The following is an 11,746-nucleotide window of genomic DNA, read 5'->3' as shown; positions in this document are numbered from 1 at the left end:
TCCTTAACAATTTGACAGAGGTAGCTAATCCATTGTACAAAAGTTTAATAATTATATACATGTATTTTTTTCTTGAAGTGCAAAATCTTAATTGATTGCAAAATAGTTGTATGGCCTGCTCCTATTTGTTGTATTCTTATATCTAGTAGATATAGCTTCAGCACTTGATTGCAAGTGTAGTATATATGCAATAAAAGAGAGTTAAAACATAGACTGAAAAGATTTTCAAATTTTTCCTTATTCTCAGTTCAGCTCACACAAAATCCACTTCTGTCAGTCCCTTTGGCCACTCAATTTTTTTCTTGAATAAAATCAATTGACAAATTTAACAATCATTTAATCTCCTGAGGCACAGGATGATGCAATTCTGCAAATTATCTGTTAGCATTATTTAGCTGAAAATCTCCACAAGTGGGCCATGCCACCAGTGCTTCTTCCGGAGGCTCACTGATGATGTTACCTAGTATGGTGATGAAACGTCTGAAAACAAACCTTCCAACTCAGCAAGCAAACCTACATTCAGAATCTCCACCCTCCCCAGCTTTTCAACAGTGTTTCTGAACAACATTTATTTTAAAAAAGGACTACTAAGATTATTTTGATGAATATGGCACAAGTACCGACCTGTGACATGTAAACATTGGCAGCTAGCCATTGTGTGGCTTTTGTTACTTAAGCAGTAATGCATGGAAGACTAGCACTATCATTGGAAAGACTACTTTCATTGAATTTCTGTAGATGGACAAATTCCATAGCAAATCCACTGACATACAAATGCTACACTGCTATGATGGAATAGGAAAAGTATGCTTCATGATAATATATCATTACCCTTTAAGTCCAAACATCAAACTGCATAGCATGTTGTTACACTGATCGCAATTACCTTCAATAAATCATAATTTGAAGATAGGACAGTTTGATGCAAGTAATTTAAGATTCTTACTTGTAAGAAGCACTTTTTTCATTTCTCACATTACTGATATTAATAGTGGGGAAAATAACAAGAATGAAGACACATATGTCCTTCAAATAACAGACGCCAAATACAACTTTTTTACTCAGGCCATTAATTTGGGACAATCGGCCACTTATGAATTAAATTGTTCATCAATTTTTAACATTGACTCTTCAAAACGTTTATTTCTCCAGTTTTCCATCTTCCTCCTCTCATTACTATTTCTGAAGACAATAATTACAGCTTTCCAGGTGATCATGTGGGCACCCTGGACAGTAAAAGACAAAGAGCGGTTTAATTAATGGGGTCTTTTACAGTCAGTCCATCCTGACTGTCCACCATGGGTTGCCGACGAGCGGTCAAGTAGCGAAAACGTGTTCCCCCCTTGTCTTTTAGCCCTAACCACAGCCGACTCGTGTTGAAGATGGGAGAGTTCTTCCATTGTCCATGACCCCCGAGGCGGCACGTCCAGTGTTGAAAATGGAAGCTCTCTCTTGCTAAGCCCTACATTGTTACGGCTGACGTGTTTCGAAATCTAAAAATAATTCTGAAGAAAACATTAGGGGGTTATCTACACATTCGGTAACCAAGGGGACATGGGGGGCGTCACGGAGCATGAAATACTGCGGCCGCTGGAAACCTGAGATGAAAATAGAAAGTGCTAGAAGTTGCTGCCCGTGGGCTCGAAACGATCGTGTCTCAGGGCATGGACCGAAACATCGACTCTTCTCCGCCACTCCAGACCTTAATTTTAAAAAAAAATTCCCCCCTTTCCAGCGCCTTGTGTTCGAATGAAGGTGGGAGTTTTCTCCCCCTCCCCCCACCCAAAAAAAAAGACAGAAACTTCTCGGCTTTTTCAAAAAAATGTCAACAACAGAGGCCCCTGGAGGAGGGGTGACGTCACCGGGCCGCAGCCGGGAGGCTGTAAACAGGTTCGGGCCGGATCACTCAGTCAGGGGGAGGGGATGGTACTTCCATCGTCGACATCACTGCAGCTTCACCTTAACCTGGAATCGAAGCCGGGAACGCAGTTGTCAAATACTCACACATTGTTCACACTTGTGATAGGTCTTCGCAACCTTTTGACGATAAACGTGTTAAGAGCCGGCTTCACCACTCCAACACACACCCCTGCCCTCCCAGCGCTGTGGAAGTTCCCGGCCCACTTCCGGTGGAAGGCCCAAAGCCGCGGGCGGAGATAAAACATCGGCGGCGGCGCTGGAGGCCTGCGGTAGCGAGAGGGATGAGAGGAGGCGGCTCTGTGGCCTGGGCTGCTGAGCGCAGGGACAGACACAGCCGGAGGCAGCAGCCACTGCAGCACTAAAGCAGGCATCCAGCCCGGGCGATGGCTCTGTGCGGGGCGGCGGCGGCCGTGGCCGAGATTCTGCCGTGCGAAGTCATCGTTCACATCTTCTCCTTCCTGTCCCCCTGGGACCGGCTTCGGGCCTCGTCTGTCTGCTCCAGGTGGCGAGAGTGCCTCTTCTACCCGTCTCTGTGGCCCGAGCTGCGGCTCCGCCTGCGCGGCTCAGAGGCCGAGCGCTGCCGCCTTGACTTCCTCATGAAGAAGTGCGGCTCGTTCGTGCGGGAGCTGCGGGTGGAGTTCGAGGGCAGCGGCTCTGAGAGTGCGGCGGAGCTGGGTGCCGGGGAGCTGGTCACCCTCAAGGCCTACGTGGACGAGATGGTGTGCGTCTTGAGGAGTATCCGGAGCAATCGCAACCTGCAAAAGCTGAGCGTTTTCGGGGACATCTACCTGCAGGAGCAGGGGGAGAAGCAGCCGCACGAGTAGGTGTCCGGGCAAAACTCTGGGGCTGCGGGGGTGAGGGAACAGAGTCGGGTTGGTCACAGTCACTCCAGCGAACCGACAAACACCAGGAAGGGAGTAGTCGGGAATTGGGAAAGAGTTCGAGGATGGGGAATGGTATCGCCTGGGAAAAGCTTTTCTCTATTTATAACAAACACTGGGATAGTTTGTGGATCCTCCGCTTTTCCACCGTCATCTTTTACTTTGCATAATTCCAGAGAGAGGAATTTGTTGTGAAGTGATGTTGTTCAATTCATTGCATGTAACCTCTAGCATGATGGATGATCTGGCTGAAGGGACTAGGGGACATTCTAGCGAAGTTTGCAGATGATACGAAGTTAGGTAGACAGGCAGGTAGTATTGAGGAAGTGGGGAGGCTGCAGAAGGATCTAGACAGTTTGGGAGAGTGGGCCAGGAAATGGCTGACGAAATTCAACGAGGCCTTGCACTTTTGGGAAAAAAATACAAGCATGGACTACTTTCTGTAAACGGTGAGAAAATTAATAAAGCCAAAATACAAAGGGATGTGGGAGTGCTAGTCGAGGATTCTCTAAAGGTAAACATGCAGGTTGAATCTGTGATTAAGAAAGTGAATGCAATGTTGTCATTTATCTCGAGGGTTGGAATATGAAAGCTGCGATGTGCTACTGAGCCTTTATAAAGCTCTAGTTAGGCCCCATTTGGAATACTGTGTCCAGTTTTGGGCCCCACACCTCAGGAGGGACATACTGGCAACTGGAGCGTGTCCAGCGGAGATTCTCAAGGATGATCCCTGGAATGGCAGGTCTAACATATGAGGAGCGGCTGAGGATCCTGGGATTGTATTCATTGGAGTTTAGAAGGTTAAGGGGAGATCTAATAGAAACTTGCAAGATAATACATGGCTTGGAAAGGGTGGACGCTAAGAAATTGTTTCCGTTAGGCGAAGAGACTAGGACCCGTATGCACAGCCTTAGAATTAGAGGGGGTAAATTCAGAACAGAAATGCGGAGACATTTCTTCAGCCAGAGAGTGGTGGGCCTGTGGAAATCATTGCAGTGGAGGCTGGGATGCTAAATGGCTTCAAGGCTGAGAATTTATCAATGAATTAAGGGCTACGGGGAGAATGCTGGTAAGTGGAGTTGAAATGCCCATCAGCCATGATTGAATGGTAGATTGGACTTGATGGGCCGCATGGCCTTACTTCCACTCATGTCTTATAGTAGGACAGATCGGGCTGAAGATGTGAATGGAGTGTGTACAGGGATAGTGTAGTGCTATTGAAGTTAATACCCGCCCCTCACCACTCCCACACACTTCTTGCTCTTTGCGCCCAATATCACGTGCCCAGTTTAATGTTCTAAGCTCCAGGACCGCAATTTGACCCAACGTGGTTTTGTAATCTGTGTAAACCCGATTTAATAATAATCCCTCGCAGCCTCATGGAAAGTGTCTTTCTCGGTAACTGAGCCGAGAGTAGGGTCTGGGAAAGCACAGCAGGTGAAGTAGTGTCCGAGGAGCAGGAGAATCGACGTTTCGAGTAAGAGCCCTTCATAGGGCTCATTCCTTGACCTACTGTGCTTTCCTAGGCCCCACTTTCTACTCTGATCTCCAGCAGCTGCTGTCCTCACTTCTCCCTGTGTAATTGAGTCAAGTCCTTTTTTTTTTCAAATATTAACACTTTGGCCATTGTCATTTAGGCTAGTTGTACTGCCCTTTCTATTCTTATCCCTTTAGACTATCTAATTTCTTTTCTTTTTAAAAGAATCTCCTGCTAATGCATTTTTAGGGTTGGGACTGTATATTGAGAGCCATTGAATTGATTTGCTTCAGCCTATTTTGTTTTCAAATGTCTTCTCTACTCAAATCAATACAAGGATCCTCCCAAATGATAGTACACCACAGATAAATATTGTCATGAGCAAAATGCTGTGCCTGCTGGAAGTCTGGAGTAAAGCAATGCAAGGACATACTCTGCAAATCTTGTAGCATTTGTGCAGAGAAAAATGGTCAATGTTTTAAGCTGGTAATCTTGTTTTGAGTAGACTTGCTGCAAATGTACAAGTAAACTGAAAGATACATGCTGGTCTTTTTTTCATGGGCTGAAGATGTTGCTGACTGACTAGGCAGCATTTATTGCCATCTCTAATTGTCTTGGGGCAGTTGAGTTAACTATATAGCTGTGGGTATGGAGCCACGTGTAGGCCAGGCCATATAAGGATGACAGTTTCCTTTTTTAAAGGGCATTATGAATCAGATGCATTTTCCCAATGATTGACAATGGATTCATGGTCATTAGACTCAAATTTCAGAATTTAAAAAAAATTGAATTCAAATTTCACCATCTGTGACAAGATTTGAACTCTGGTCCCCAATCACTTTCTGGGTCTCTGGAATAACAGTCCAGCAATAATACTACCAGGCCATCATCTTCCCCTTTTCAATGTAGTTGTACCTTGTATTGTCTGTTGATTAGAGAAGGCCTTGAGAGTACAACTTAACTTTGAACTTTCACAAGCTACACATTGCATGCTTCTCAGAATTATGCACGTCAGTGATTCCATAATCCCCCATGTCCAAATGCTTATCACCACCCTGATGTGAATAGTGAGCTGGAAATGAAACTCCACAATCCACAAGTCATCTCATTTGGATTATGATTGATTTTTATTATCAAAGATGGTTCATGCTTGACTGATTATCACTGAAGTAAAATAAAACTCTGTTTCATCAGTTAACAAAGCTAAATATTTAATGATCAACTTGTCCTGTAATATGGCCAAAAATAGATTATTGATTACTAATTCAATCTTAAACTATATTCCTTGAACCGCAACACCCTTTTGCACACAGGATGGACAAGACAGATTAGAAACATTCTCGGAATATGATGATTAGAAAGCATAGTTAAGGTGCAAGTTTTCTAGATCGGCGTATAATGGAAGGAGATTACTTTTTTCAAACTTTAATGATGTCATGCAATGTTGACTGCTACAATACTCAATTTGGTAGCTAGTCACTTGTCACAGCTTTGGTTGAAACTAAAAGATTTTTCTTTTTGCAGAGTGTTATTTAGCATTGACTTCCAGTTGTGCGTGCTCCTTTCAGCTCAGACAAATGGCTACTTAAAGCAATCAAAATAGATTGTGCCATTATTTGTTTCCAAAGATGTGGATGACAGATTTTGTTCACTTTTAGAATTAGATGCGATTAATACATGGCCGATCAGGATCATGAGGTGAATTTAATCTGAGGAAGGGTTGCTTTTAGTATAGGTTGAATTCTTAGTGGACAATGAAACGAAAGTATACTTTTGTTTCTTGCCTTTGTGAATGAGATGGGATATGTCAATGACTACAATTGAGCCAAGAATTTGAATTGACATCATCTCTTTATACCTCTCGGTTGACTAACTTTAAGTTCCCTTAAGCCAGCTGTTCTGAACTGAACAATTTTTATTGCCCAGGAATTTATACATTGTGCCATGTAATTAACCTTTCTTTGCAGGAATAGCCAATTAAATTTGAAAGTTAGTGGAAACTAAATACATTAAATGGTGGGTATTGGTATCAGTCGTCCAAATGTTCTGATTTTTTTGGTTTAAATAGGAAGATGGTTTGCTTTTGCACTTGCATCTTTAGTATTTCCTTCATCGGTTTCAAATAGACATGAGGATCGAAATATCTTAAGTTTAAAAAAGAAATTACTCTGGTCCTCTTATTACCTTGGACTATGTTGTAGAATCAAATCTTGCTTCTCATTACATTCACAATTTGGCAAAGAGAATTTATCAAGGGCTTTATTTCTAATAAACATTTCTCATGAAAAATGCCAAAAGTATTAACAATATTTGTACACTTACCACAAGTAGAACCACTTAACCAATATTTTAAATAATAAAATGAATGTTAATTCTATGCTTAACACAAAATCACTTGCATTTTATATAAAATGATTGGATTAAATTTAGAAATATTAATATGCAATTAATAGAAAGAACTTAACTTTCTGGATAACTTTTTATATTTTTCCCTTCCCTACGCTTTCTCACTGTTTAATGTTTAACATGTTTTTTTCTTAACATTTTCTGTCTTCGAATTTCATTTTCTTTTTCTCATTTCTATTTTTTTTAGATCGATACTTAACTCAAAGTCTGAGCAGATTATTTTTTCCCCTCCCCCCAGTCTGCAGCCATTGGTTCTTCGGTATGCTAAAGAATATATTCTGCTGGTCCAGTTTATATTAAAAATGTAGTTCTCATACCAGTGGAATTTTTGTCCCTTTATTAAAGGTAAGGTTTGCTAGGATGTAATGTATTAAAGGGCTGTTGATACAGAAACAAATTGATTACCATATTAAAAGTTACCCCCCCCCCCCCCCCCCCCCCCAATGAAAGGAAGTGGGTTTGAAAATTAGTTTGCTAGTGTATTTTCAGGTGGCTATTGAAGCAAAAGTCACTTTGAAAGAATCAAATACCCAAGTGCAATATCATTTCTTTGGCATGGTTTCAAAAAAAAATTGACACAGGTTGGGAAGTACAGACAAAATTGTTTGCAAATTAAAATGTTAGTTTTGGGCTTGATACCATGCGATGTTTCATTTCACAGCATTTTAAATTATAGACTTCTTGAAGTATAAGAGAATTGGTTAGGAATTGTGGAGTAATTATTTTGGAATAGTTTTAGAAGCTGAGAAGCAAGCCTTTGATCAAAAGGGCTATTGTGTAGGTTTGTTGCTATGGTTAGTTTCAGGGTGTGTGGCATAGATTGAATTGCATATTTGCACGTCTGCAGTGAGTGGTTGTACTAAAGTAATATGGATGGCAATTGTGTAGTACTGCAGAGCATTTAACCCTGATATTTCTAAGATTTTGTGTGAACTTGCATTTCATTGGAAGCCTGGCTTGGTTGGTTGCCTTATGTAACCTGTTGACTTGACAAATATTATAGTGGGATTTGTACCCGTTCTTCCCGTGGCCCTTTTTTTTGCTTTGGTGTTTTGAGCAGAAAGAAGGCATTTCTCCAAGAAGTTGGAAAAGCACCTGAAGCAGCATTTGGGCTGTTAGTGCCTTGTAAGAACTTTAACTGCAAATTGATAGCTTTTGTAGGCACTTGGTAGCAATAGATTAGTTTATTTAGTCACCAGATAACGTGGGTGGATTTGAAAGGAGAACAATTCAAGAACTAATGGTATGTTTTAAGCAGTCCATTCCCCTGATAAGAGTATTAATCTGTGCTCTATACTTTTTTTTGAGAACTCCCTAAAACCAGGTCTGATCTGGTTTGTTTGTAAAGATGACCCTACTAACTTTTTTGGGCTGTATGCCATTTTCTCTCTACTGGTAAGTATCACAATGGAAATAAATGAATCATTTTGTTTTGAGATTGCAGCTGAAAATTGTCCTACTCCAAAGAAGTGTCTCAGGAAATCATATATTGCATTCTGGGAACTTTTTAAAACAACAAATCATTAATTTGAGTTTTGAATAAGAACTGTGTGTGGGAAATTTTTGAATTAAAATATTATGACTTTTAAATTTCCTGTTCCGTCTTTGTTTAAACAGTTTTTAATGGCTAGTTTGAAGCTGCATTCTCAGCTCTTGCACTGTATGGTATTGTTTCAATTAACGTCACACTTTTTTGATTAACTAAAGCTTCTCAATTTCTAACTTGCCCAGAGTCTATTTTAGAATTTCTGTTATCTATATACTCTCCAAAAGAACATCATTAAAGTGAATGGTAAAGCAAGGGGAGTTCCCAAATGGGGCAATTCTTCTCTTTTAGAGAAGCCATAAAAGCATAGTGAGTTTATAACTGCAGATGGTTTTCCATAAAATGGAAAACAATTAATTTAAACTGGATTACTGTGAGACACAGGAAAGTTCAATATCAGAAACTACAACCTAAAATGTGTAGTAATCTGACCATCGGGTTAATAACAGAATAAGCTCATTATGTTGAACTGTAGTCTTAAAATCCAAAGTTAAATAGAATTGGCTATAAATTAGTATTAAATGGCATTTATTAAGCAAATGTGCAGTTGCCAGTTATGAGCTGCATGGCTTTCCTGTTTGTTCTTGCTGTTTCCAATATGATGTGCATTCTGTCCCAAACAGAGTTTTTAAATAGTTCTGGGGCTTTGAACTTGCAAATCTAATTGTTGGTAATACCTAGAAAAGTAGCAAATGTAATGCTTTTGTTTATTGCAGAATCCAACAATTGATTGAAGAGCTATTGGGAAATTCCAAACATCTGAAATGGCTCTCCCTTGGGTTTATGATGGAGGTAGTAACTCCCACAACATTAGCAGCCTTGCCTCAGTCCAGTGCCAATTGCATTGAACACCTGAGTCTCCTGGATACCCATTTTATTAACAAATCCCCAGTTGTTGAGGCAGTTGAGCTGGAGCGCTTTTTAAACCTGCGATCGCTTGCTTTGGATTTCTGCGATTTTACTGCTGATGTGACACGAGTACTCGCCAACAGCAACCACGTGCCTTTGCATAGGTTGTCTCTCTTGATGTCCAACGTACATGTTTTAGATAACATGCCACAAGATGCAGATTGGAAGGTGCTTACCAGGCACTGTGCAAATCTTCATGTTTACATCATGGCTTTTAATGTCAGGAATGACATTTTACTAAGAATTCTGAAGCCAAGTATACCTTTAGAGAGAATTCATTTTGACAGCTCAACTAATGGTATTTCAGGTGATGTGGTAGATCTCATAACCCAGCAGTATAACAAATCCCTTACCCACCTCCTCCTCATAAAGGATGTAGAGCAAGGCATCAATGGTTTTCCAGATGTCGGCAGTGACCGAAATGAAGACCCCATGGTAATTTTGGCATGGAAGTGTAGAAAACTCTCTCACCTCTCGATCCATGGTAAGCAATCCTTTTGATTATTTCATTGTATTAATATTAGTGAATTAAATTTTTGTTTATGACTTGAATGTGCATGTTTGGTGTTTGAATCAAACCATTTTGCATGTTAAGACTGAGGTTATAGAATGCATAACTACGAAAGGAAAGACAAAAGCAATATCAGAAATTCAATGCAAAGTCACATCTGAGTATTGTCACATAAGCTGCACTCATTACTTCATCTTAATGAGCAGTTATGTAAATGCTGGGAGATTATGGCACTGGCTTTTGAGCATTCTGCCTGACTCACTTTACCTAATGTAATATAAATGTTATGGATGCTGCAGTAGTGATATTTCACATAGCATCTTTTATCATAACTCACTGTCATGCTGAATAATGGAATTTTTGTAACCATATGGTCACAAGTGACTGCATTGAGTCTTAACGCCTTTTTCAGTTGGGTAGTGCATTAGTAACTGCTTTGAATTTGAACTCCATAAAAGCTTGTGGAAGGATGTTTGCAGCAGTATTTTTGTAAGGTAAATTAGTTTCAAGAATATTGGAACTTTGGTTCATTTTTCTTTTTAATTTTTAAAAAAAACTACAACTTGGGTTTCTCTTTGGAAATCAGTAAATTTTTGGATAAACTTGCAGCCTTTAACTTGTAACTTTTTTTGCATTTTCAAACTCAGTAACTTTTTTGTTTTCAATTTACAATCTAGGATATGTTGTTTGGGCCCACAATCTCATTGCTATCGCTCGGCTTCGTGGACCAGGACTGCAAGTCCTGGAAGTCACTGAGGAGAGCATTAATTTTGATGCTGCGATGACTCCCCTGGATGGGGATCCTATGCATAATCTCATTGAAGAAGTATCCTTAGGTTTGGGAAAACGGTGGCATCCAGTAATGAAAAATGAAATTCTTTATGTTTTCAGTGAGACCGCTCGTTATTTTTACAAGGAAATGCAGCGCTTCAGTGAAGGCATTTAGCATTTCAAAACTTGTGTATTAGAGGGCCCTGCATTTTCAATAACTTAACATTTACATGTGCTGTTAATTAGTATTAGTTATATATAAAGTGTGTATCCTGCTTAATCTGTAAATGTAGTTGGTATTGGTTTAGAAGTAGATGTGGCAAGAGTCACTGGATTTTCTCTGTCAGCGCCTGTGTCAACTGCCAAAGAAAACAGAATGAAGAAGTGCCCACATGCTGGCAGGGGCAGGCCAATGGCTGGTCAGCCAGAACCTACGAGTTTAAAAGGTCGAATTTTCGACCTGCGGTACACAGCTGTGCTGTGGCTCAGTCAACAACTTTACAGCTCTTAAACGAACGTGCACCTGGTTCACTGTGAATAGTGAATACAAAAAATCAGTTCTAACAAAGCTATGAGCTGCTGCTATGATTTTGAGAACATTCCACTAGGATAACTTAAATCTTGTTAAAGCAAGAGGCTTTAAAAGCCGCAATGTTCAGGGCAACCGCGGGTACAGTCGTGGTCTCTGTGAGACTAGCACCTGACCCCAGTTTTAAGTGGTACGAATGTTGTGCATTTAATGTAAGGACAGCCAGTATTACTCAGTGTGGCCATCATGCTGCCCAGCAGTGCTGTGACCTGGCTGCTTTGTATAAGCTTGTAAAACAAATTTACTGTATGCAACATATGTCAAGATTCTATTTATGAAGAAAGTGTGAGTGGTGATTGTTTCAAATGGTTTTACCATCTTGTGTCAATGATGCATTTTGACAGGTGTGCATTATGTTGCATGTCTCCAGTGATTAATGCACTTACCATGCGGATTTTATATGTACATCTGTAGAGTGGATCCACTGGTGCAATGTATGAAAATGCCAGATGTGGTGAGATTTTATCATTGAATGAGATCATATGAAATACTGACAGAAAATGTGAGGAAAGCAGTTGAATGTTAAATTAATGTTTAAGTTTGTGTTGACTGTTTATTGTTTAATCTATCAATAAAGCATTCAAATTACTTAATGTTTAGTGCTAAAGTTTTGGGAATTTACAATAAAGTTGAGCTATATCATGTGCACATGGCAAAAAAATGCATGTGCTGACAGTAAAATACATTGGTTTTCAAAAGTTTAGCCTTTGCATACGTTTACTGTATTATTTGCAGT

At 40.2% G+C, this 11,746-nt stretch overlaps 1 protein-coding gene across 1 annotated transcript; it reads left to right on the top strand.

Moving 5' to 3' along the window:
- The first annotated feature begins 1,912 nt into the window (after nt 1–1,912).
- Nucleotides 1,913–11,598, top strand: fbxo33 (F-box protein 33). Its single transcript, XM_072568870.1, has 3 exons — nt 1,913–2,740; nt 8,947–9,623; nt 10,328–11,598. Exons 1-3 carry the CDS (start codon nt 2,304–2,306, stop codon nt 10,594–10,596), a joined length of 1,383 nt encoding a protein of 460 aa, XP_072424971.1. The 5' UTR covers nt 1,913–2,303; the 3' UTR covers nt 10,597–11,598.
- The last annotated feature ends 148 nt before the right edge of the window (nt 11,599–11,746 follow it).

The sequence above is a fragment of the Chiloscyllium punctatum genome, chromosome 4 (genome assembly GCF_047496795.1).
Source record: "Chiloscyllium punctatum isolate Juve2018m chromosome 4, sChiPun1.3, whole genome shotgun sequence".
NCBI classification, from domain to species: Eukaryota; Metazoa; Chordata; class Chondrichthyes; order Orectolobiformes; family Hemiscylliidae; genus Chiloscyllium; species Chiloscyllium punctatum.
The sequence above is the reverse complement of the archived record's forward strand: the minus strand, read 5'-3'. Positions and strand labels throughout refer to the sequence as shown.